This window comes from Cibotium barometz, chromosome 12, assembly GCF_041138505.1.
Source record: "Cibotium barometz isolate CiBa-2024 chromosome 12, ASM4113850v1, whole genome shotgun sequence".
In the NCBI taxonomy this organism is placed as follows: Eukaryota; Viridiplantae; Streptophyta; class Polypodiopsida; order Cyatheales; family Cibotiaceae; genus Cibotium; species Cibotium barometz.
In genome coordinates, this window is record NC_141057.1 from 60784755 (window position 1) to 60812628 (window position 27874).

The following is a 27874-nucleotide window of genomic DNA, read 5'->3' on the forward strand; positions in this document are numbered from 1 at the left end:
CAACCTTGATTAAAATACCAAAATTACATTCTATAAAGAAAATATTTTGAACATCTTGAATATTGCTATTATTAGGGAGTTTCAAGACATTTCAAATAGTGTGAGCTCTTTTGATGTCCATGCCATGGCCATTTGGTGGCAACTATCCATGATGCTGTTGGATAGTATTTGCCAGTTTATGGCATCCTCAAGAGTGTCACATGCAAGGTTACGCTCAATGTGTTGCTGATATAATTCCCCATATACACATATTCATCTCAAAGAGATGAATATGTGTTTAACAAACTTCATTTTTAATATCTATTTGGCCATATACATTTTTGCCCACCCCTAGTAATCTCCTTGGCACATCATTATGTGCAAAAAACTTAATGTGAGGCTTGTGCATATCTTTCATACAATATGCCATCCCTTCAAAAGTATGCATCTTAACCTATTGTAATGCTTGACACACCACATAACCAATCCACCACACATTTTCCAAGCCATAAAGGACCTTAGCAATTTTTGAATAGCTATTGATGACATGGAAATAGTTTTACAATCATCTAAAAATGCAAGTAATGCAAGGTCTTATTATATTAAAAAATCTTTTATGCATTTCATTCTCACAAAATCTTCTATTGGCTCCTAGATGCTCAATTGCGATGTTGTTAATATCTAGATACGTCCAAGTAATCCTTTTTTTTAATTTTCTTGATTGGAGCATGTAATGATTTTCACGAATCTAATGTAGAAAGATGAAGAAAAACAACTGAATTAAGCAATGTTAATAAGAGAAAAAATAGAAGCAATAAAATATACAAGGACTGAATTTTAAATATACCTGAAGACTAAACTTGTTTCTTAACTCCACATAGCACCATTTAGAGGTGTAATGATATGAGGAAAATCAACATCGAAAGCTACACACGAAAGTGAATTTTTGAAATCAACTGCACGATTTCTTGAATGAGAGCTATGAGATGATTTCGGTGGCGTTGTGAGTGATAAAAAAAGGCGAAAGTGGGCGAAGGGGGAAATTAGATGGTTGGTTATATTTTTGAGAGGAGGCGTTACTACACATTGTGCATGCATGGGAATTACAAGCTTAGAAGTGTGCATACAAATGAGTAGAACAACCTATTTTTGAGAGGAGGCGTTACTACACATTGTGCATGCATGGGAATTACAAGCTTAGAAGTGTGCATACAAATGAGTAGAACAACCTATTTATAGGTAATGATACCACCCAAAACGAGAACAACATAAAAGCCATGTTGTAATTATAACATGTATAAGAAAGCATAGAGAAGATGGGAAAGAGCTGAGTCAAAGCATCGCCACAAGGAGGCGGCATAAGCAAGAGGTCTACATGTGTACGCAAAGCCTCCAAAATGCTTAAACTTAATTGAATGAAAGGAAAAGAAAGATATTTGTGTCCTATTCACTTTTTTGAAAGTTACCCCTAATTACTTGAAGCGCAAGACCTATAGAGAGAGAGAGATCAAGAGGAACAAGGTCTAAATTGAGAAGAGAAAGAAAGAAAGAATACTTGTTATAAACATGATCTTAGTGGTAGAGAGGAGGGGGGTTTCACACGCGTCCTACGGACACGGAGAGGCAAACTTGAAAGCTTGGAGGTTGGACGACAAAGAAGCAGGCGCGGAGAATGGAAGCTGTTGTCACGTATCACAGGCGCAGAAAGAGGTAGGTGACACCCCGACGACTTGGATCCAAGCAAGGTGTTCACGATCATCGAGACTAATCATACGTATGAATGCAGGACAGACTGCACGGATACAGACGAACGACCCCTGAACGTAAAGCATCAAGAGGCATGTCCTGCACCATGCTCCACTGGCCACAAACGCCCGAGGGGAAAACACAAGCAATTTTTTCTGGACTTGGGTCAAGCTGACTTCTCTTACTCAACCTGTAAGATCTGTGGGCTATTTTATGCTCGCGGTCAAGGTGACGATGAAAAGCTGCATGCTTCGTTCCATAAAAGCTATCTACTTGGAACTCAATTCAAGGTAACGTGAATGACGTTCAGGTCTTAATGTAAACTTCTCCTTTGGTTGGAGTAACTAATGGTGCTTGCATAAGACCCACAACATAAATTCGTTCATTTATTTTCAAGGCACGACTAGCACCCAGGACATTCACAACACTTTGCAATGTGCATGTATTGTATCACATCCACAGGCTAAAAACCATGATGATTAATCAAGATGCTGTGAGCTTTTGTGATTTTCAATTGTCTTACAGAATGGAATGTTCAGGGTTGGCAGAAGGAGAGGCTTGTTGTGCAGCACGAGAACAATAATGAGCGCATAATCCTTGTGTTGCATACCGATCCTCCACAGCATCAACTCAAGGTGCGAGTTTGAAGCTCTTGCTAGGATGACATCCACTTTTTTAGTGGTAGTTTTTCTGAGGCCAGGTGGGGGGTGAGCTCGCTCTCTTCTCCCCTTCACACACACACACCCCTTTTTTTTTCATTTGTAAAAAGCTATGTTCTGTTGCTTCAGCGTAAGCCCTCAAAAGTGAGGCAAATTTCTCGATGAACAATCACACAAGTTAAAAACACCGAAGAAACAAAGCCAACTGGCTGTCATCGATCTGATCCAGATGGATGTTGTCAAACAAGACTGACACCTATTTATAAACCTTATAAGTCACACCAAAAAATAAAATCCCATGTAGCTTCATACTCTGTTGCCATCTTTCAAGCCAAAATATTGCAGTCAATGCTTTAGGTTTCTTCTGAGGAAAATCCCCGTTCACATCTTGGATTTGCGTAGTGTGTGAAACACTGGTCAAGATTGGTGAAGGGACCAAATGGTGACATACATATTTACATGGTGTCATGTTCATCATGCAACCTGCATATATTCATTTGCTAATACCGGATCTCTCTGTAGCTCTCCATGCAATTGTTTCAAGTATTCCATTCCTCCCTTCATTGCATTCAACCAAATCAACCATGGGACCCATGGGATCTGCATGGGTTATATGATGGTTTTGTATCATGGGACCCATGGGATCCATCATATGGGATCTGTATATGACAGTTTTATGAGTTATATGATGGTCAGTGCACCATGGGACTCATGGATGTACTGGGTTATATTATGCTGTCACACTTGAGACCCAATCTTGGATCATTCTGGGCTATATGATGGTACATGGGGCCCAAGGTTAGTACAAGCAATGTGAATGGGAGATTGTTGAGGTGCATGGAGAGCAAAGTATAAAAGAATGAACAAGCATAAACAACTTATTGATGTTAGAAGTCATCTCCTGTCTATATTCATACACCAGGGCCTCTGTTGTGGGTGTGCCCGCCCTGTATAAGGTGTTTTATCATTTTTCCACACTCCCCGTATTTTTCCCTATTTTTTTCCATTTTTCCTAGTGGTGGGGAGGGTTGCCAGAGGATGCCAGGAGCACTCCAGTGCTGGCCGACTGCATGTTTCTCAGTCGTGGGCTACTGGACTGCTGGCCGACTGGAGTTTCTCAGTCGTGGGCACCTGTTTGTTGGCCGATTGCATTTATGCAGTCGTGGGACCATTTTCAGCAGTCGTGGGCACTTCATATGCTGGCCGACTGCTCTCCCAGGGATGTATATTTAGGCCCCTTGCCCCCACCACTCATTCATTCAGTTTTTTCGGGATCTTGCGTATAGAGAAGAGTTTACACACCTATCTCTCTGTGTTTCTTGTGCTGTTTATTTTCTGCAGTCTACTAGCTCTTGTCTACCCAAGTTTGGTTATCATTTCCACTGCATATTCTGACATGGTATCAGAGCCCTAGGCTCTAGACAGATCTTGGGCGGTTTTTCTGAGCAAGAGGGGGAGCGTTAGGCTGCTGATTGGTGGACTGTTTTGGGCTGAACGGGAAGAGAAGGTGCAAGAGGAAGGCGGGCTTAGGTGCTGGACAGCCACTTGCAGGTTTACAGATTTTTTTTTCCCACCCACCCACCCTTTCAGGTTACTCTCCGCGATGGCAGATTTACTAGAGATGGCTGAGAAGCACGTGAAGATTCCGACTCTCCCCACGTTCCTAGTGGATCGTCTGTTGGACGGGTCCAATTACGGCATCTGGAAGGTCATGATGGAGTTGGTGCTGGAGTCATATGACCTTGTTGATTTTATCATCATCGGGGTTCCACGGCCGGAAGCTGAAAAAGGGGAGTTATTATCGACGAGGAAGGACCGAGAGGCACAGACACACATGTGGGATCGTGTCAACGCCAGGGTCCGGTCGTTTATTTTCCTCAATTGCACACCACAAGTGATCAATCATGTGAAGCACATGACGCTGGCGAGAGGCATATGGGAGCACTTGGCTTCTTTGTATAACAGGGTATCCCCCATGAAACGGATCTCCTTGGAAGTGCAGATGCGGGTTATGAACCCTGCAAAGTCTTCGACGATGCGGGAACACATCAACAAGCTGCAGGCCCTTCAGCAGGAAGTCCTACAAGCTGGGAAAGAGATATCATCTGAAGATATGGCCATCACTTTGCTTTCCCACTTGCCTGGTCAGTATTCTGCTTTCTATTCCTCGTTGATCACGAGTGGCAGGCTCAGCACCATTACTTGGGAGAAGCTTGTGCCAATGGTCTTGGACCAGGAGGAACGTTTCACGAACCCACCTGCGGAGGTTCGGAGGCCTTAACTGGCCAACGGTCGAAAGGCCGGAATAACAACAAGGGCAAAGGGAAGGCTTCACCGGAGAAGTCTTCTGAGAAGAAGCCTGATCCAGAACGAGAGAAGCTGAAGGCCGAAAGATCTTGTAATGATTGTGGCGAGAAAGGCCACTACTGGAGGAAGTGCCCTAAGCGGACAGGGAAGAGTGCTGATTCCTTAGCCCCAGCTGCAAAGACTCCGGCATTTGTGCACTTAGAGATGGTGGACTCTGATGCTTCATCATCTTCGAGCGAGGAGGCAGTTGGCTTCACCGCGAAGGATACCCGGGAATGGATTCTCGACAGTGGTGCTTCCAGGCACGTGACTCCATCCCGTGACTTCTTTCTGGATCTGAAACGGCAGTCAGGTCGTATCTTTATTGGCGATAACTCCACTATTCCGATACATAGTGAGGGCCGGATGGAGATTATTCCCGACGGCAAGGGGGGCAAGCATGCTTCCCGTGTTCTTTATGTCCCTGCTCTGGGTTTTCATCTTCTGTCAGTGCATGAGGTATGCAAGACTGGCTTTCGGGTGGAATTTGAGGAGCATTCAGTTGCTCTAAGGGACCGTGAGACTGGCAAAGTTGTTTGGGAAGGCGGTGTGGAGAATGGCATCTACAAGCTCTCTGCACTCTCCTCACTGACAGGTTCTCAGGTCGGAGATTTGTGGCACTTTCGTTTTGGCCACTTAAATGTGGATGCTTTGAGGCGCGCCTTCCGGGACCAGATGGTGGTTGGCTTGCCAGATGTTGGTAATAGGCAAGGACGCTGCAGTTCTTGCATACGTGGTAAGCAGCACAGGGAATCCTTTCCGAAGCAAGCTTCCAGGCGGGCTTCGAAACCATTGGAGTTGATTCACACTGACTTGTGTGGACCACAGCAGATACCATCCTTGGGAGGATCTCTCTACTTCATGCTGCTGCTTGATGATTGTACCAGATTCATGTGGGTCTACTTTCTTTCCCAGAAGGACCAGGCTTTTGCTCGGTTCAAGGATTGGCATGTGATGGTGGAGAAAGAGTCTGGATATCAGGTTAAGACTCTTAGGGCTGATAAAGGAGGTGAATTCTCCTCGACTGTATTTTTCAGGTTTTGTGCAGATCATGGCATCAAAAGGGAATTGGCCAATATCGGATCGCCTTCGGAGAATGGAGTTGTTGAACGAAAGAACAGGACTGTGGTGGAGATGGCGAGGACCATGCTGGAGCATCGTGATCTTCCTCGTCCACTTTGGGGTGAGGCTGTGGCAACGGCTGTCCACACCATCAACCGCTCTCCGACATCTTCAGTACCCCATATGACTCCATTTGAGGCATATTTTGGCAGGAAACCCGATGTCTCGCACTTCCGTGTCTTTGGGAGTGATGCGTATGTACATATTCCGAAGAAGCAGAGGGGGAAGCTTGACTCCAAGTCCCGCAAGCTGGTATTTGTGGGGTATAACTCTCTTTCCAAGGGATACAGGTTGTATGATCCAGAGAGGAACGAGATTGTCGTCAGCCGGGATGTGGTCTTTGACGAGCATGTTCCAGCATCCACTGTCGAGGAGCCGCCACTTCTTGGAGATCCAGAGGAGGCTGATGATGATTCCCAGTCTATCATTCCAGTTGATCCACCTCAGTCTTCACAGGAGGTTGAGCCCGCAGCTGGAGTAGAGCCCCCGCGATCACGGAGGCTCCACGATCTGTTCGAGTACCTAGGTGGTTGTTAGACACCCTTCGGGAGTCAGGTGTCACGGAGCTACCCTCTGAGTGGACCACAAAGGATGGCCTTCGAAGATCACATCGAGTCCGAGATAAAAGCAACACGGCGGAGCTTCTTCAGGTGAACTATGCTTTGATGTCTCGTATCATGCGGGATAAAGAGCCCACTTCCGTAAAGGAAGCCCTTTCACAGGATACTTGGAGGAAAGCCATGCAGGTGGAACTTAATGCCATCGAGAAGAACAACACTTGGGAGTTGGTACCGAGGCCGTCGAAGCGGTCAGTCATTGGTGTCAAATGGGTCTTTAAGACCAAATATGCGTTTGATGGGTCGGTGGACAAACACAAAGCCAGGCTTGTGGCTAAAGGTTATGCTCAGCGGCCAGGCATCGACTACGAGGATACCTTTGCACCGACAGCGCGGATGTCCACGACTCGGACCGTTCTTGCCCTTGCTTCTTCTCAAAGGTGGCCCGTGTATCAAATGGATGTAAAATCTGCGTTCCTTAATGGTGACCTGCAAGAGAAGGTGTACGTTGAGCAGCCTCCAGGCTTTATTGTTCCAAGATCGGAAGGGATGGTTTACAGGTTACGTAAGGCCTTGTATGGTCTTAAGCAGGCTCCCAGGCATTGGAATCAGAAGATTGATTCCTTCTTTATTTGGACTGGATTTCAGAGATCGGTTACAGATCCGAACCTGTGTCTCTTTCGGGAACGCGGCATGGTCACACTTATCATCCTTTATGTGGATGATCTCATTCTCACCGGCGGTCATGTGGAGCACATTGGAGTGACGAAGGCTGCCTTGTCAAAGGAGTTTGAGATGACCGACTTAGGCTTACTCCACTTCTTCTTGGGATTGGAGATTTGGCAGACCCAGAGGGGTTTTTCGTCTCTCAGCAGCGGTATGTTCATGAGTTGCTTGAGGCCTTTGGGATGGAGAACTGCAAGCCTATTACTTCGCCGATGGACCCGAACACAAAGTTAACCGTTACAGATCCTTGTGAGCCAGTTGATGCCTCGCAGTACCGGAAGTTGGTTGGTTCATTGATCTGGTTGCTGAACACCAGATTGGACTTGAGCTTCTCCGTGGGGCTATTGAGCTCTTTTATGCAGACGCCATTGAAGTCTCATTGGGAAGCAGGATTGTGGATCTTGCGGTATCTGCAGAGTACGAAGGATCTGGGACTCTTTTACACAAGAGGGAATGGAGTCAGGCTCCAAGGTTGGAGTGACTCAGATTGGGGAGGAGATCCAGACACGAGGAGATCTACTTCAGGATACAGTTTTACCCTCGGCTCAGGAGCAGTTTCTTGGAGCAGCAAGAGGCAGCCAACTATTGCCCTTTCTTCGACAGAGGCAGAGTATCGGGCTGCTTGTGGTGCTGCTTGTGAGGTTGTATGGCTGCGGAGGCTGCTAGGCGAGACTGGGTTTCCACAGAGGGAGCCCACAGTCATCCAGTGCGATAACCAGAGTTGTATAGCTATTGCTCGGAACCCGGTTTTCCATGCCCGGACCAAGCATATAGAGATACAGTATCACTTTGTACGTGAGAAGATCTTGGTTGGTGACATCTTGCTACTTTATTGTTCGACGGAGGACAATGCAGCGGACCTCTTCACGAAGTCTCTACCTCAGGCTACGCTCAGGCGGCACTCCAGCTCCCTTGGGTTGGTTTCACAGCCAGGAGCTGAGAGGGGGTGTTAGAAGTCATCTCCTGTCTATATTCATACACCAGGGCCTCTGTTGTGGGCCCACCCTGTATAAGGTGTTTTATCATTTTTCCACACTCCCCGTATTTTTCCCTATTTTTTCCCATTTTTCCTAGTGGTGGGGAGGGTTGCCAGAGGATGCCAGGAGCACTCTAGTGCTGGCCGACTGCATGTTTCTCAGTCGTGGGCTACTGGACTGCTGGCCGACTGGAGTTTCTCAGTCGTGGGCACCTGTCTGCTGGCCGACTGCATTTATGCAGTCGTGGGCACTTCATATGCTGGCCGACTGCTCTCCCAGGGATGTATATTTAGGCCCCTTGCCCCCACCACTCATTCATTCAGTTTTTCCGGGATCTTGTGTATAGAGAAGAGTTTACACACCTATCTCTTTGTGTTTCTTGTGCTGTTTATTTTCTGTAGTCTACTTGCTCTTGTCTACCGAAGTTTGGTTATCATTTCCGCTACATATTCTGACAATTGAATCATCATTTAGACGCCATAGCTTCTTGAGAGAGGACACAAGATGTATAGAAAGGTTCTTGTATTACTTTCTATTTCAGCCACTCCAAATTCGGCTTATCTTTCTCCTTCATGTTGTTACAAAAAGTAGGGTCTCTTGCTCTTTATAGAGGCTCCACCAAGGGCTAGGGTTTGGGCTAACCCTAGATCCCTTTTCCACCCATGTGCCCACTTTATTTGGGTGTATTCACACCTCCATTGCCTCTTCCCCTCATCCTTAACTGTGTACATCATCTATTTCAACACACTTGTGATTATACCAAAGTGAATAATCACTATAAATTTGGGCAGAATACTTATTGTCCACATGGCTTGATTATCATGTAATAAGAATTAATTTCGATGACACACATCATGGGGGATTTAAATGTTTTGTTTTATAACCTTAAAAGCATTAAAGTTGTAATATTTTACTAAGCTTTTGCTATTATTGATGTATAAGGCCTATTTGGGCAAAAATAGGTGCTTTTTGGCATATAAAAAGCTGGTTGACTTCCAGGTTTCCATACACAGTACGCCTTTGTCTGTACACTACTACATTGTATAACCTGTCCGTACATACGGATCTGTACAGCCTAACTGTACCTGCTTTACTTCACTGCACACCTGTCTACACTGCTGTACTGCTGTTTTTGACATGTACCAATGTACCGGCAGATTTGGACTTGTTTTCTGCTGTTCTTGCTTGTATTGATTGCTCCATACGGTGCTGTACTGGCTGAAACTTAAATTTGTACTTGTTGTGCCCCCCGTACAACACTAAACCGAATCTGCTGCTCCACCCTTGTGCCCTTCCGACAATGTTGGGCTCCGCCTGGTATGAGCAAATCTGAAGGCTTTTGACTTGAGGATCTGCTTAGACAACTGAAGACTGGTATTTTCAAAGATCTCTTGAAGTACAACAAGACACATTTTGGATATAATTTCATAATGCTGAACTGCCTTGCATGAGATTTCCAGTTTTTTGAGGCAGCTGCATTGTGAGTAATGCATGGATTGCATGGTCACAATATCGCTCAGAAGCTGGCAAGTAATGCTCAATCTTGATGATGCTTCGGTTTGATGTGAAACAACACATCAATGACATCAGGAAGCCCATTATGCGATTAATGAGATTTGCAGATGGTAGAGAGCCATGCGTGAGAGAGCTATCCCAAACAGACTGTCTCCAATATATCAAGCATGGGGCTAATGAGAATGGCTGAGAGGTCTCCCTCAGCTACATCACGTGGAAAGGTAGTTCGATGGTGATTTGAGAGAGAGAGAGAGAGAGAGAGAGAGAGAGAGAGAGAGAGAGTTATATTAAATGTTCAAAAGTTCCAATGGGTCTACGAGACCAAAAGTGATACAATAGTGTCCATCTAATCTCATCATGGTACGAGAGAGAGAGAGAGAGAGCTTTACACTTGTGGTTTGATTTAAGGTGAAAGAAGTGACAAGGATTATGGAGAAGGAGCTTCAACTTGAGCCAGGATGGCTGCTTCATGATCAATGCAAGGTCGTGGTTCTAGACATGCATTACTCCATACATCCCTGCAAGTTGTTAGAGAATCTTCTCCAAAAAATGAATATTATGATGGTATAGTAAGGTTGTGTATCAATTTATAGAAACTTTGTATAAACAAAAGCCAAGTGCTATTGTAAAGCATCGACTTTTCCAAAGCGTTGATATATCAGAGATGAGATAATTTCACTGCAAGCATGAATTTTTGACTGTAAATCTGGAGGCGTTCATGGCTGATGAAGAGTGCCGGTGATTGGTGGCAAGCTGTTGAGCATTGTTGCTGCGTAGGGTTGTGGACTAGAGGTTTTCAAATAAGTTTAGGTCCAAGCATGATTTGTTCACTGTAAATCTGGAATTTATGGCTGATGACGAGTGCCGGTGAGTGGTTGCAGCTGTTGAACATTGTTTCTTTATGGGGTTGCAGACTAGAGGTTTTCAAATAAGTTTAGCTTATATGTTAATCATCTATGGTCTTTTATCAACCTGTTGGGCTCTTTGAAGGAATGCATCCTTACTCATGTGTGGGATCCAACCCCGAAACTGGGAGATGAGTGTTTGATTGAGAGGGTGGAAGGTTGCTTTTATAGGCTAATTTACCCTCTTTACTGCATGTTGAGCAGGCTGTGGGGGGTGCTGGACTGCGATTGGCTGTGGTGAGCTTATTGTGGCTGGTCGTGGAGGTGCTGGGCTGCAATTATTAAATCATGGGCCGTAATCATTGTTATTAACCTTATTTATAAGATTTACTTTTCATGCATGGGCTCCCAAAACTGGCCAGCCCCAAATAGGCTGTCTGGGTCCAAAAACAGGTCGCCTTTTTGCAACAATCTGCCTACCTGTTTACCTGGCTGCTGTCCCCATTGTGCCTGACCTATACCCTGCTTTGTGGGCTGCCCCATTGACCTGTGGGAAGCTGTACGGCATTGCGTGCATGCTGTTGGGCCTGCCCAAATGGGTCCAAACTGCCCGAAAGGCACATGGCCTAATAAAATACCAAACATTACATACGTCAAGCCCAAGTGGATTACAAAACTATGTGGGGTTCATGCACGGAAGACTGCCTAGACCTACCCAAGCCCACCTTGATGGCAACTACTTGATATGTCCCTAGACTCATAGCACAATGCTTATAACTAACTCAAAATTGTTACATACTGGTGATTAGTATGCCACGTGGCACCAAGTGGGGCATCCTTTGCTGCTTAGTTTGACGCTTCGTTTGATGACATGAGTCCACCTTCTGTGTTGAGTATCTTCATCAACTTTGGGCACCTCTTGAAAAATACTACTTGCAAAACTGCTGCACATTCCGTAAGGGCAAAACTCGCACTATCTGCATCAAAACTTACACTATTTGCATCTTCTTGTACTGTCCTTCTCCATTTGCAAAATTGGGGTCCAATGTGGAAGCATTGTCTTGCTTCCCATTGGTGCTGTAAAACTTTCTTCTTTCCTCTGCACCTGAGTGCACACTGCTCCATGATATCCTTTGCTCTAGCCTTCCCTTGACCGTTGTGCATGAGAGATACCACTGCCTCCACTATTCTTTGTGGTTGCAACAACTCTTTCCTCACTGTTGATAGACATACTCAGCTCTGACATGCCTCGCAAAGAACCTTTGTTCTGATACCAATGTAACATGTGGAACACATGGGGACATTGGTGTTGCTTTGAGTCTCTGAGCTGTATGAGGGTGTATCTAATGCTTTGATACCATTGTCACATGCGGAAGCCTTTCAGCTAGATTTCTGAGTCAACTATGCAATTGCTGTAGAAGAGAGAGGAGAAAGAGACATCTTCACCAAATTGGGTTCCAAATTCCACTGAAACGCCCCCACCTTTCGGTGTATTTTCTTATATATTATGGAATTAAGATGTGCACAAGAGATCTTTGATCTTGACCTTGGGATTTCTCCTTATTTCCTTGTTGACCTTGGTGTGTGTATCCAAATTGTATTTGTCAACCTTGCTGCTCCAACTCTATGCGCATGAGTCTACTATGAAGTGGAGTGCTGTTGTCTTGGTCTTGGGTGTTCTTGCTGATGGGTGGGATCCAACCCCCAAATTGGGAGATGAGATGCCTGAATGAGGGAGCAGAGGGTTGTTTTTTAAAGGCTGATTTGTCCCTCATTTGTTGTCTTTTCTATAGGCTCAGCAAGTTGTAGGGGAGGTCGGGCTGCAATAAACTGGTTGTTAACTTAGCATGGCTGGTCATGGATGTGTTGTCACTTGCCTTGACATTTCTAGTGTGAGAAGGGATATGGTGTATTCTAGGATGCCCAAATATGCATTAATGTTTAAGCTTTGGGAATGTGGGGTTATCCGGTACAAAAGATCAAGCGCCCGAAGCTTGGTCTAGGTGCACAAGATGGTTTCGTGGACACAAAAATGGGCATTGGAGCTCAAGTGTCAGGTGGAAAGCATGTATGGCGAGTTCCGGAGGAGTTTGGGAGAGATCTACCATTGAAACATGTTTCTACATGGTGCTCACATACATCTCTAATAAGGGAATACAAAGGAACATGCTCCTAAAATCTAGGAGGGTTACTATTTTTGGACAACTCCCTATGGAAATTCCATTCGCATCATTACGTCCGTAAGCTAAGCAAATGGGGGGACTTGCCAAAGCAGCTTTGACAGAAGGTCTACGAGTTGAGATATTTTTAGAGATGAAGTTTATGGGGAGAACCATCTCTTACATTGTGACGTGGCAGAATAGTGAATTAGAGTGAGACAAGTGCCCTCACACTTGTCACCTCAACTCTCTACTTGTCACTATAGGTTTCTCTTGCCATTCTAGCTCATGAGAGCCCTAAATCTATAAATGGAGCCCTCTTTCTTCATTTGAGCAGGCTCTCTTGTTGCAAAGTAGTCTCTACCATGTTGGCTGCTTGCATTCTTGTCTATAACACTCTTGGAGAGTCTCTACACTACGTCTCTTTACTCTACAATAGGATACTCTACTACCTCTAGCTTTTCTATGGTGGTATTCTTGTTGTACTTGCCATTGTAGCTGTTGTACCGCCACTAAACTTGCTGTACCAGCCATTGTACTTGATGTACCAACCCATGTACCTACTATTCCAGATTTGATACCTACTATTCCAGGTTCTGTACCTACTGTACCAGCTCTATTGGTGCTGCCCTGACGTGTTTTGGTTGCCTGTGGTGTTGCTGCCCGACTTATTTATGGTGCTTGGGATGGTGCCCAAAACTGTTTGGACTGATCTACACCGGTTTTATAGCTGCCCGAGTTTGTATTTCATTGGTGTTTTGGATTTAGGGTATATGTGGAAGTATTATTGCTTCAGTTGAGTTTTTCTATCACATATGGCATCTTAAACACTTGTGGTGGCCTGTGCGTATGGTCTAATGGTGGTTGCATATGGATAATCCGGCATCTCTCGTGGGGAGAGTAAGATCCTTAAAAGCTTGTACATGATTTTTTTTCTCCTTGGGTAATAGAATATTCCAAGGGAGGGTCGGCCCATTCTGGCCTCTATGTGGTCATAGGTGTTTTTATCTCTCTCTTGTATTTGTGTGAAATTAAGTGGCATATGTTTAAGGATGTGGCCAATTTAAGTGTTTAATTGCATTTATGGTCAAGTATACCCGTGCCCACATGGATTTACATTGGTATCAGAGCTTCGGCTCTTTCACACTCTTGTGTGAAGACGATGCTATCGAGGTATGAAAGTGGCTATTAGTTTAGTTAAACACTGCGAGCCTAGCCACTTATGGAAGCATAAATGCATCATGACTATCCGAAATACCTCCAAACTATGTGTACCATAAATGCTTATGGAGCACTAGGATATCTACCTATGAGTGATTCTTATCTTATGTTGCAGACTTAGCCCACCTCTCCTCCAAGGCATATGGTTAGAGTACCAAGACGAAGTGCAAGTGTTAGGGTGGATATGACGCGTGGTTGGTAGGAAACTTATGTATGCCAAGAATCATGTGGACTGGCACCTTGTTTTGGTAGGGGCCTTTTGTCTGCACCCAGTGTTAGTAGATTGGCATCTGGTATGATGGGGACTTGATGTCTGTGCTCCGATCCATAGTTGTTACGAGGCGCGCCTCTAACAGCTTGAGGCGTTCAAGGCACACGATTGCCTGATCGAGACGTCCACATTTTTTTTTTTTGGGCTGGTTTGAGTCTTTAGACGGGGGCTTTAAGGGCCCAAGGCAGCCCCTCTCACACACACACTCTCTCCCTCCCTCCCTTAAGCCTTTCTCAAGACCCAAAGTTCAAAGTTCAAACACACTAGGATAATGATGTTTTTTATACCCACTTTTGGAGCTATCTCGATACTCTATCGGTTCATTTCATTTTACTTTGTACCCTTGAATCTTGATGATGTATCCAGATGATGAGGATGGACTATTTTGGTCTCATAGGTCATTTTGGCCTTTTGCAGACGTTTAATACAGCTTTCTTTCTCTCTCTCTCTCTCACACACACACACACACACACTCTCTCCCTCTCTCATACACACCCTCTCTCTCTCTCCCTCAAGGCTCATACATACACACTCTAATTCTCTCTCTCTCTCTCAACTTTCACTATATATCTATCTATCACTATATATATATATATATATATATACACACACACACACACACACATATATATACACCATATATATATATGCATATATATATACATATATACATATATACATATATGTATGTATATATGTATATATATATGCATATATATATATATGGTGTATATACATACATACATACATACATACATACATACACACACATATATATATATATATATATATATATATATATATATATATATATATATATATATATATATATATATATATATATATGGTGTATATATATATATAGTGATATAACCGACGCCTCTAACACGCCTCTAACGTCTAAAAAATACGAGCCTTTCGAGGCGCGTACCATACCCACCTTGTACCAAACGCCTATGACGCCGCTAACAACCATGCTCCGATCCAATGGCCGTTTTGCATCCGCATGCACGATCAATTGATCTTTTGTTTCTCGGCAAGAAAGTGGATCAAAGTGAGACAAGTGGTCTCACACTTGTCACCTCAGCTCTTCACTTGTCATTTTAGCTTTTTCTTGCCATTCTAGCTCATGAGAGCCTCAAATCTATAAATTGGAGCCCTCCCTTTGTCACCATTTGGCCACCCGAATGGTTCACTCTTGCTTTCACACTATATACATATTGGATTGGTGTCCATGGCTTATGGAATGTGCCTATGCATGTGATTGACACGTCTCATGCTGTATAGTTGAATATGATATTCCGCTGGGACTTGACGTTATCATGCCTGGAATATCTGGAGGACTTGGCTTTCCGCTGGGACTTGTGCCTTTGTGTACATGCCCGGAAACGCCTGGAGGATTGGCTTTCCACTGGGTCTGGTATCGTATATACTTGCCTGGAAACGCCTGGTCTTATATGGTTTCATGAACGGAAATTGCTCATGCCAATGCTGCATTGCATAGCATCTTTATGTGCTTGCCTGCAAATGAAATTGCATGCTGTTTTCATGCCTGTATGACCTATGTGTAGTTCCGGGCTAGGGGACGCCCGCCCGTGAACCGTGCGTGTGAAACTGTCTGCTGACATGGTTGTGTGGCATGTGAACAGGTGGTAAGTATTACCCAATCTAGGCTCAAATAGCCCTTAGGACTTGGCCAATATTTATAAGTGAGTGCGTTCCCATTTCATTAAAGTTTGGGTGCCCAAAAGTCACTTATAGATTATGACCGCTTCCAAGTTCACACTCACTGAAGTCCCGAGGCGGACAAGACTCAATGTCCAGGACCTGATCCTCCCTTTTTACTCATAAATGGGCATCTCCCCATGTCCTCTCACCTGATTGGACCCCAATTCACTTACTTATTAAGAGAAAATTCGTGTTTTCTCTTCATGAGGATTTTTGGAGGCTAAAAACTCTGTTTTTCCACCATTTTTCTGCATTTCCAAGCTCTCCATAGCCATACCCAACTTGCTAGGGTGTTTTCCAAGCTTCCAAGAGTGTTTTCAAGTGCTAATCACTCTCCTACTCACTCCCAATGACTGAAATTCAGCAAAACAGCTCTCATTTTTGTTGTAATTTCTGGTCTTTTTGCTGAAAACCCTAATTTCAGCCTTCCTTTCTCAAGTTGAACCATAGGGGAAGCTTTCCCAGGGTTCCCTTCATCCTCTCGAAGACTTTTGTCGCGAAGGATTGCGGCAAATCAAAGATATCAACACTTCTAAAGCTTCCAACGCGAAGGCTTCCGCTTGCAACAACTTCTATGAAGACTGGTAAGCTAATTGGACAATGTGTTGTCATTACTTATTCAGTAGAAGGGCAGGACTCCTTGTTTAGCCGCCCTGTGTAGTATTTCTCTTGTCCTATGTGCTCTTGAAGATGTTGCTACCTTGCTTGGTAGAACATAGAGCCAATGGTAGAGAATATGGGCACTGAAGTCGGGCCGGGCATCAAGGCAGCTCCTTGGTGATCTACATCGACATACCATTGTTTTCTAAATGCTGAATTTCATATGCATTGGCATGGAGGATTTGGCAATGGATGCCCGTGAAGCTATGTATTGAATTTCTCCAATAGTAATACAATTTACTCAAGGGAGGGGTCGGCCGTTCCGGCTCATTGTGTGTCTCTTGTCAATTCAGCAATTTACTTCTTGTATTTGAGCAAGTGTCCTTCAAATCTTAGTGTATTTAAGTGTTGATTAGCATTGTGTTCAACCAAGTCACACCCTCTTCATTTGAGTAGGCTCTCTTGTTGCAAAATAGTCTTTACCATGTTGGTTGCTTGCATTCTTGTCTACAACACTATGGAGAGTCTCTACACTACTTCATTTTCCTCTACAAAAGGATACTCTACTCCTCTAGCTTTTCTATGGTGGTATTCTTGCTGTACTTGCCATTGTACTTGTTGTACCTATCATAGTACTTATTGTTGTACCACCATTGTACTTGTACCAATCAATGTACTTGCTATACCAGCTGATGTACCTATTGTACTAGCCCATGTACCTACTGTTTCAAATTTTGTACCTACTGTTCTAGATCTAAGCGTGATATACCAGCTCTATTGCTGTTGCCCTCACTTGTTTTGGCTGCCCTTGGTGCTGCTGCTCGAGCTATTTGGCATGGTGCTTAAAGCCATCTGGACTATTCTACACTGCTTTTGTAGCTGCATGAGTTTGTATTTCACGAGTGTTTTGGATGTATGGTATATACGGAAGTATTATTTGCTTCAACTGAGTTTCTCTATCACATATGGCTTTGAAGACCCATGGTGATGGGGAAGATCAGTACCCTCATGGGAAGAGGTGGTTTACACACATTCATGGTATTTTGGGCTTCTTTTGATGATAGCCCATGTGTATAGTCTAATGATGGTTACATATGGATAATCCGGCATCTCCCGTGGGGATGGAAAGGCCCTTAAAGCTTGTACATGATATTTTTCTCCTTGGGTAATAGAATACTCCAAGAAGGAGGGGGGAGGGGGAGCGGTCGTTCCATGCGGGCCTCTATGTGGTGTCAGATGTGGAGATCTCTCTTTTACAATTTTGTGGACACAAGTGGCACATGTTCAAGGTTGTGGCCAATTTAAGTGTTTAATTGTATAAATGGGTCAAGTGTTTCGTGAAATCCCTGTTCACACGGAGTTATAGGTGTTGGGATATAATTTTTAAATCTTGGTGTAGCTCCATTAGCAAGGTACAAGTCATGGACAGCATGGATAGCAGCCTGGTAAAGGGATGGGCAGCTCGTATTCAAAAGGGCAACTTGTTTTTGGGCTAGGGCAGCCTATTTTGGGTTGATCAGGCTTTTTAACACACACATCTGAAAAGTAAACTTTACAACTAAGGTCATTTATAATGATTCAAGGCCTATGGACTTCTTCACGGCCTTGCCTGGCCAAATGAGGCCAAAGCTGCCCAGAACACATCTTATGTGATTTTGCGTCTTGCTGATGTCGTGTGCTCAGCACACTGTCTAACAAGCTGCTTGTATATACATCAATCCAAAGTTAGCTACAAAACAGTGTGGGGTTTCTGCATGGAAGCTTGTCCAAGCCTACCTTGATGGTGATTGGCTTGACACAATGGGGCACAATACTCACCACTAACCCAAAACTGCACACCATGGTGTTTAGTATGCCAGGTAGCACCCAAGTGCGGGTTGCATGTGACAAAAGGTATGCCCAACATTTGTAACATGCATTTATATAGCAAGTTTTAGGAGTCAAGAGTGTGGTCCTTTGTTTTTGAAGCAGCCAATTACAAAGCTGGAGATGCCTAGTTGAACTCTCTTAACATGTGAAGATTTGAATGTTCTCTTGCTTCTTGCATCTTCTTAAAGAAGCCAATCACAAAGATATGGGAAATTTTTCAGGTAGGATCCCATGAAAAGCACCATTGAAAGTTTTCAAGCCAAGGTCTCATAAAGACCAATATCATTCACCGACACTTTTCTACATGTGGGGTTGAGATTGGAGTAGCCCATTATACTTAAACAATTTATGACTTCAAAAACTGGGTGCACCTTCTGATGTATTGGGAAGGACAGTCAATACTTGGTTGCTGGGTTTTATTTTCCTTTTTGGTTGAGAAAATGTAAACATATACTAGAGAAAAGGAACGAGACAATATTCTACACTATCCTGGAAGGATGGAGATTGATGAGATGCGTTACTCAGGAGTTCATTCAAGACAGTGTCATCCATCCTATGAGAGTAGCGTGTCTCTAAGGGAAGCATATGTCTATTGACCCCCTTCCATGAATATGTTGAAAGAATGTGCACAAGCGGAAGCAATGAACATGAGAGAGAGAAAGATTGCAAGCAAGAATTGAGCTTTATTAGCTTGAGGTTACACAGTACAAGAGCCAGCAAATAGGGCAGGAATGATATGTTGAATGAATAAAGGGAGCACCTCTTATATACTTGTACATGAAGCAGTCGGTTGTAGGAAAACACGCCGACAACTCCACGATAGCATAAATAGGAAGATGCAATATTTTAACACCCCCTCTGCATCTTGAAGTGTGCAAAAAAAGTCAAAAGAAAACTGATGATGAAGGTGCGACCATGGACACCTTAGCATGGCCAGTACTGAGTACACCTCGGAAAATGCACATGTCAGCTAGTTGTCTTCAGAGAACATAATGCCACTATAAAGAGCAAAAGAAAATCTGCTTGGCTCCAAACTCAAAGTAGAACTGTGAACACATCACATCCAATAATCTCGAACAAATGAATATGGAACACATCCTGTCCATAGTCTTTGCTAACCAATAGTTCTGGAACTCATCCGAACCATGAAGGAAACTTAGTTGATCCTGGAACTCATCCCTCCGGACCATCAAGTGAACTTGCGTGTCTTTATACTTGGAACTCCGACACACGGGTCCCATGCTCCAGATTTAATATAAGAGAGCTTTTGAAAGCTCCCTCACCCGCCCACAAGACGTTTCTGGAAGACAGCACGTGGGGGATGCCCTTAGGATCAGAGCAAGACACTAGTCATGTTCTCTCCAGACTGTAAGGCCCTGGAGAGTTGGGGTTGTCACTAGACGAGTCAGTGTCAGTGTCATGTGACTTGTCTTTGCCCTTCTTGGAAGACTTGCCCTTATCCTTGGCTTTGCCTTTGTCCTTTGACTGACAATCCTTTGACAGGTGGCCTTTCTTCCCACACTTGTAACACCGACTCCGAACTTTCTTCTGCACTGTCGAGAGTGCCTGATCAGGTCCAATAGACGATGAAACTTTCAATCTCCCCCGCTGTGCAAACATTGGATTGTGCTGCTTCTGTTTGGAGAAAGCTGACAGACCTATATGCACGGGACTCTACAATGCGGTCTGTCAACCTATTGGGTCAGCTCTTTTCTCTGGAGTTTACAGCAGGGACTTCCATGCAGTCATTTGTGATGAAGGGACTTCCATGCAGTCATTTGTGATGAAGGTTAAGGTAATTCATGACCAATTAGTGGCAATGGGTACTACCCTGACCTCTTCTCAGTTAGCTGCTCTCCTCCTCATCAGGCTTCCTGCAGATTATGACATGGTTTCCCGAGCTTTGCGGGTTCAGATCATATCATGTTCCCTCGAGTTTCATGATCTGTGTACTCTCCTCTTGGAAGAGGAATCCATCCTAGTTATGTGCACAAGCGGAAGCAATGAACATGAGAGAGAGAGAAAGATTGCAAGCAAGAACTGAGCTTTATTAGCTTGAGGTTACAGAGTACAAGAGCCAGCAAATAGGGCAGGAATGATGCAATATTTTAACATATGTGACTTTAGGAGGTGCCTTTGGCTGTATGATGGATGCCCCATCAAATTTCTTCGTGGGGATCCTGGGTGAGTGGGAGTGGATTGATGCAGCCAACCCCTTTCTTCAGTTACACTATACGGAATGCTAGATTGTTGCTACTTGGATGGATTCAGAGGATTCCTACCCTCAGGCCACATTGGGAAAGCTTTGGGATTACTCCATTGATTTAGAAGAGATTTTGGCATTAACTTTGGCACTGTTGTAGGAGGAACGAGATATCCCATTTCTTCTGGCTGTTTTTACATGGCAGACTCATCTTGCCCTGGATGTTTGATAGCTTCTGAGACTGTATAGCATTGTATTTGGGGCTGCAAAGTTGCTCAGAGGTTCTGGAACTCTGCTCAGCTTATAGGCAAATTGAGGAGAGGCACTATCTACATTACTTGAGCCTCGCTTGCTCAGTCTAGACCACAGATTTTCTTTCAGGGTGGGGACCATGACACTGCCATTATGATTGACAGAGGACTGGCCTGGAATCGCGCTCTACAGGATATTCCTTGGTCACACTACACACCATTCTTGGGGAGGCTTGACAGCCCTTGGGAGATTATTGCCAACATCACAGCCTGGAAGATCTGGAAAGTAAGATGCACATAGGCAATTGAGGGCATTCAGATTTATGACACCCTTGACTGGCTGTGGCTATCTTACACTCTATGAATTCTTTGACCATGCTCCTGGGATTTTTGTTCTCGTGGACCCTTGGCAGTAGGATTGCCAGCAGTCAGCAAGAATTCCAGACCGCTTTCTGTAGGATCCCCTTATCTCAGGGAGGCTCGAGGAGATATGGGCTTCCGGAGGGAGCTGCAGCTGCTCTTGATAACGCCCTCCAAGATATCAACCTTTGCTTACAGTTTTCAGCCCAAGAGTGGCTTCAAGCCCTCCGTGAGCAGGAATGGGTGATTCACTGCAGCTGGGCCTGGATCCAGCAACTCCATGTGTAGAAATCCTAGAGTCCTCGGGTAGGCACCCAGATGGAGGAGCAGAGGAGCAAAGGATTGAGTACATATATAATGGGAGAGCCTCCTTCTAGACTGAGATGGGCAACCGAGTTTCGAGAGAGTTCTTTACGGTGTTTGGCTCCCACTTTCGTCATGAGGGAGTATGAGCCCTTCGGAGACGTGACTGCTTGATAGCTTCTGACCTCTGACCTTCGACCTTCAGCATGTCAAAGAGGTAGCCTCGGCATACTACTACTTGGCATGCCTTGTGGATTTCCGAAGCCTTTGATTCCATCCCTTGATTCTGTTTGATAGGATGTGCAATTGCCCCGAGAAGGGTTGAGCACAATCTTGCCACACGCTGAAACTATTAATACTATTAAACAAGATGAAATGGCACAAAACCAAACAAGATAGCAAATGCTGAAATTTAAATGACACTGCAATAGGGACGGAAAGGTCCGACCCCCCTTGTAATATGATTGTATTATCAAGGATTCCTCAAGATACAAGCTTTATGGGCATCACATGCTAGATTTCCAAAGACATTCATGCAATGAAAACACTTTGCAAACATGATTTGTTGAAGTTGGAGTTGATTCTGCTTCTTTTTTCGCGAAAAACCTCACTCCCCAAAATTTGTCACTGTTAGCATATAACAAGTAGAATGAGATCTAGAACTCAAATGACATTGAACACCATTGATTTGTGAGATGAAAAATAAAATTTCAAATATAAAAGAATCATTTTCTTCACAATTTCAAAGTAAAATGAACTAATTCAAAATTTTGATATTTGGAAGTGTATAAATCATGCTACCCACATCATGGACAAATGGTGGTATTGAGCAAAACAAAACACCATAACCACCAAACAAAGGAGAACACATGAGAAAGTTTGCACGGGAAGTGTAACCTTGTGAACAAAAATGATATTTACTACTCATGAAAAATGGAGGTGTACGTTTTATATATACCAGTGGATCCTTGTCCTCTACGCTCATAAAATATAATGAATAAGCTTGTGTTGGGATTATGTTTTGGACCCCTCAAGCAGCTGTGCTCCACTGACATCCAGATTCCATGCACAAGCATGCGTGTGCGAGGCCGAAACATAGGAGACCTTAATGGTTAAGCACTTGGAGTAGGCTAAAAGAACTTGGAAAGCTCTTACCAACGAATTTGCTGAAATTTGTAAATAGAAATCGGCTTTCATTTGAATTGTTGGTGATAGAATTGCTCAAAAGCATTTTCAGCAGGTACATGTCCAAGAGATAGCAGCTGAAAAGGACTCCCAAGGGCTGGACAGAAGTGTAGCACTTATTTGCTAGCTGATCCAAGGGTTGGAGAAGCAAGAAACCATGCCAGAAAGTATGTGTATGGATTGGTCATGCTGAAAATTGTCTTCTTCTACCTCCTCATGAAAAAGGCTTCCATTTGCCCAAGGAGAGAGAGAGAAGGTAAGGCTTAAGCCTTTCCATAGTGGGAGAAGGTGGCCATTGGGTCACCTCAAGAGAGGTCACACCTCTCCCATAAGTGGAGATGGTGCCCATTTAACTTTTCACATTCTTTTAATTAAAAGAGTGCCTAATTTATGAGAGCCTGGCTGGCCGCCATCTAATAAGTGCCCAAACTCACTTATAACATATCTACCCACGCTTTAATGAAATGTGGATGCCCAAACTCACTTATATAAGTTGTCTGGCCGTAAGTGTGGACTTGGATAGTAGCAAAGTGAGCTATAACTCTAGCAAGCTTAAACAAAGAGTTTGGAGTCACATCTACCAGCCCACAAGCGAGGGTAGAATATAGATTCATGCACACGGTTCACAAGAGGGACGTTCCTTGCGTGTAAACTAGTTTTTGCATCATAGCGGTTAGTGGCCACCGCCCCAGTTACTCCATGGACTCCCGAGCCAGCCAGTGTTGGGAGCTTATCGCAGCATATGGCGGCTTGGCACATTTGGAGGGCATGCTACAGCGAGGCTTTGACAATGTGATCACACCCCCTGCAGAGACCATCCGTGCCATTTGGGTGGATCTTATCCGCACCCTTCGGGGATGCTTAGAACATTTGGATAGAGATTGGGAGCGCATGCAGAGGCTGCGAGGCTTTCTTCCTTACTTGGACCGCGGCCCTTTCCTCTTCAAGATGGACGGTGGTGTTTGTTGGCACTGTAGGCCCCTAGTGTGCCCCCCCCCCCCCCCCCCCCCCCTTTCCCTCCCTCTCCGACAGTTTTGTGTCACCCCAGTGAGATAGCTATGTTTTGTTTTTGTTTTATTTTCCATTCCATGATGAGATATGCCATGGACATTATTGTATCCCTTTGGTCTCATAGGCCCATTGGGTCTTTAGTAGACGCTGAATATATCGGTTTTCTTGTCTTTACACAAATAAAAATGCTTCTATTACTTAGTTTAGTTATCTGTTTTTTTTTGAGACGGCGAAATATGGAGTAATAACTTCCCAATTGTATAGATTTTTTCATCTTTGTACAAGAAAAAGTACTTTTATCACTCAGTTAGGCCCAAGATGCTCCCATGGTTATTGTTTTTCACCGCCTGAGGTGATGCCGCTGAGGAAGCACCTTGTGGGGTTTTGAACCCAAGACCTCCTGGTCCTAAACAAACACCTTTACCACTCGAGTGATCACCTCATTGGTGATTCTTTCACTTTGTTTGCAAGGGCTACGATCATGAAAAAGGTCCAGGCCATGCTAAAGATTAATTGCTATGTTTTGGGGATTTCATGATTTAGAATGTTTAGGATTTTAGAAAAGAAAAGTTGTAGACAATGTGAGGAGCTTGTAAGCAGCAGCCTTTAATTACTTCCCTTATTAATCTTTTGACCTGTTTATTCATCCCGTCTTAACTACAGTTGGACGCATCTTTGAGTACATCGGAGTCATAAGTTCTACTCCCAAACACCTTCACTCTTAACTGTTGAGGTTCCTTAAGGTTGTGTGCTTCTTCCTTCATCCGTATGATGGGGGAATTCAAACTACCATTTTGTTTGTGGAAAAGCATGTTATGTTTCTATTCATTTACATCTGTCTCTAGGTTACGCATGTTTTCAAATATTTCCTGTAGGGCTGTGTGTGCGTGCATAAATGAGAGAGAAAGATATATTAAGCATCTACTAAAGACCCAATGGGCCTATGAGACCAAAGTGATACATTAATGTCCATGGCATATCTCATCATGGAATAGGAAATAAAATAAAATAGAACAAATCAAAACTATCTCAGTGGAGTGATACAAAAATGTCCATGGAGATCTCATCGTGTGACACAAGGAACATGAAACATGAGAGGAGCATCAGCCCCCAATAGATGAGAGAGAGAGAGAGAGAGAGAGAGAGAGAGAGAGAGAGAGAGAGAGAGAGGGTTAATATGCCTTCAACTTCAAAACAGGTGTACTTTTATATATCTTTGAAGAAGGTGGTGGGTTGTGTTGTGGCAGAGTCAATAAAGCAGGCATATCCAGTTTTGCCAGAAAAAGTGCGAGTTGTAGATTCAGCTGAGACACAAGTTCTTCCAAAATTTATTGTTTTAGACATGGATGAGGCTGAAGCAAACTTGGAGCCATGCCAAGTCCAAGATGATGAGTCTTCTATGGTAGAAGGTTGCCGTATGCCAGCTGAGTCCTCTACAGTGGAAGGTTGCCATTTGCAGGGTGAAGAAGCATCACCACCATTGAAACAGGATAGTGGTTTTGCAAGGGCCAGTAAAAAAGGTGGAAGAACTTTAATTTTTGGAAATGTCAAATTTGAGAGGGAAATAGTACACAAAAGAAGTAAAACAGGAAAAGACTCAGCAAATTTAGAAAGGCCTATAGTCTGCAGTAAACTTTCGGTACCTGCAGTCTGTGGTGTTAGAGGACTGTGGGTTTCCAAAACAGAGAGAAGAAGAGGCATAGCTACTAAACTTCTTGATGCAGTGCGGTGAGGCTCTATGAATATATACACACACTAGAGATTCCTTTCATGACACTTGAACTTGGTTCTCATATGGTAGTTCTGTCTTTTATGTGCAGGACTTCATTTGTCTATGGTGTCTTTCTGGACTCTTCTCAATGTGCTTTCTCCCAACCAACGCCCGATGGTGAAGCGTTTGCTGCTAAGTACTGCAAAACAGACAGGTTTCTAGTTTACACTTGATCATCTTATCTGCAGGCTCAGTTGGGATACCTGGCTCCTTTTTTTAGACAGCATCAATTCATTGAATTGATTCATGCTATACAAAATTGAGCGTAGAATGATTAGTATCCTCTCATTTACCTCTAAATTTGCATGCTTTGGCCAACCTACACAGTGTTGATATAATCAACATGTCAGCTGATATCTTTTTCTTGCTTAACAGCCTGATCTCGTTTGCTTGTTTTTTTTGCCGGTCTGTTGTATACTCCATGACTATCACAGGAATCTAGTCAATCATTGGTTCTGTGTTCAAATGGCTTCAGGATCTGCCACTGCAGCAGTAAGCAGATTGTATGGCTGTGACATTCCCACGAGGTAGTGAAATAGCTCCCACATTTTAATATAATCTATAAGAAATTGGGGGAGAGGCCCTTGGTCTGCCAGCTGGCAGCAGCCGCAGGGATAATATCTAGCTTTTTTCAGAGAATGCGGCAGCCTAGATGGGCCAAGTACCGAACGAAGGGAATGCTAGGAGCCTCCGGATGGATGATCAGGTCCTGCCAGCACCAATTTCTTGGTGTCACTGAGCCGGGCTAGGGGCCATAGTTGCCATGCTGGACTGCCTATAACCGAGAGAGAAGGGGGGGGGTGTCAATGTGTCACATGCGATGGTGGAATCCCACTATCTTCACTTGTATATTGTGGTCTTGTACTACGATGGCCAATACTTGGGCCATGAGTGTAACCCCCCTCCTTCCAGTCCATAGTGATGCAGATAGTCTACTGATGGTCCCTTAGGGGAGGTCCTAGTGGTATGGGATGCCAAGGTTGAATGGTGTGACTCTGTATGGATGAGAGCCTTGACCCTTATGCTTGGGGATGATCTTGTAGACTGGATCTATGGTTGGGTGGTGAGTTCGAGCCCGTGAAACCTAATTTGGAGTAACGATGCTTGTGTATGATGTTTAGGGGATCTTGGAAAGGGTTTGGTTGCGACAAACCCTGACAGTTGGTATTACAGAGGTATACACCCCCCTAAACCTCTTAACAAGAGGCACAAGGTGAAGCATGGAGCAAGATTCCATAAGCTTTCGGATCTACTTTTCTAGGGTTCACGCAAGATACAAGTATGAATCTGTCATTTTTTTTTCCGGTAAGGAGGCTTCTATTAAGTATGAAGAAATATACAAGAGGGAGATTTCAAACCAAACAAGGTGGAAATCTCAACCAGTCCGGTACCTTGTGCTGCCAACAAGGTCCCATATGAGTGGGAGTGAAAAAGATGCCATAATCCAGTGTGGATGATATCACTCCAAATCCTGCAAATGCACTGTGACTCATAAACCAAATTGCCCTCAATGGCCTCAGTGCATCTAGCCTTCCAAATGTGCCAGGCTGCGGTACTGGCAATAATTTCCCATGCATTGTCCAACCTCTGTGCTGTGCTGGGGGGACGTATCTTGACTCCGACATGTCTTGAAGATGGCACTGCCGCAATCAACTCCCGGATTGAGCATAATGACAAGATCTATGATGTTCCCCTCATACTTGGAGCTGTGGGCCTGATTGTGTCAGCCAAACGATAGCACCAAATGATGAAATGTAAGCATCCGCCTTCCTCATCCGAGATGTGCTATCGTAGTCCAAATCCTCTTTACTTCCTTGCACTCCCATAAGCAATGGTAAACCATCTCCTGCACATCTCGGGCATGCTGAGCTAACACCAATAACTGATCTCCAATGGTTGGTGGCAAGGCCACCAAGAAGAGAGCCAAATAAAGGAGGATATCAGAGTCCTCTTGTAAGAGTGCCACAACCTCCTCCAAAATGCCCTTTGAAGGTAGGTGTCATACCATAAGTCTCCCAATAAGAGTAGGGACTCTCTGAATGTGTCCTAGAACAAGATGCATGGTGTTCCGCACAGTAAAACTGAAGAAAGGCATGCTTTTCATTGGGTTGGTAGCATCCCTCCACACCCACTCATTGGGGGACCAATGCAATTACCTGATAGGGCAACCGCTGTACAACCAAAGGCTCCAAGCATCTGATTATCCCTGGGCGGGATCAATATAAAAGAACTTCCTTGCTGTGCCAACAATGGACGCACCACTGGGCCCTCAGTGCTATCCTGCACATCACATCTCTCCAAATAGCAACCATCTTGGCCCATAACCTGAAGAGGTACACTTGTCCCGGAGGAAACTCCAAACCACACGTGATGAAGCCTTTCTAAGAAGGTCCCTGTGATCTAGTGGTTGGGTATGGTAGCATCAATCTGCACAATCCTCTGACTAGTGCCTCTCATAGGTTGTGTAAGC

The 27874-nt window shown here is 44.2% G+C and overlaps 1 protein-coding gene across 7 annotated transcripts; it reads left to right on the top strand.

Moving 5' to 3' along the window:
• The first annotated feature begins 1521 nt into the window (after window positions 1–1521).
• On the top strand, window positions 1522–25797 carry CTF7 (protein). 7 transcript variants are annotated; one of them, XM_086806789.1, is made up of 6 exons: window positions 1522–1689; window positions 1766–2015; window positions 2274–2360; window positions 10036–10110; window positions 24832–25361; window positions 25454–25797. In XM_086806789.1, exons 1-6 carry the CDS (start codon window positions 1652–1654, stop codon window positions 25575–25577), a joined length of 1104 nt encoding a protein of 367 aa, XP_086662915.1. In that variant the 5' UTR covers window positions 1522–1651; the 3' UTR covers window positions 25578–25797. The 7 variants fall into 7 exon arrangements, 5 of the variants coding, with proteins under 5 accessions (XP_086662915.1, XP_086662916.1, XP_086662917.1 ...); XM_086806788.1 differs by having other exon boundaries at window positions 1525–1689; window positions 2265–2360; XM_086806790.1 differs by lacking the exon at window positions 10036–10110 and having other exon boundaries at window positions 1523–1689; window positions 2265–2360.
• The last annotated feature ends 2077 nt before the right edge of the window (window positions 25798–27874 follow it).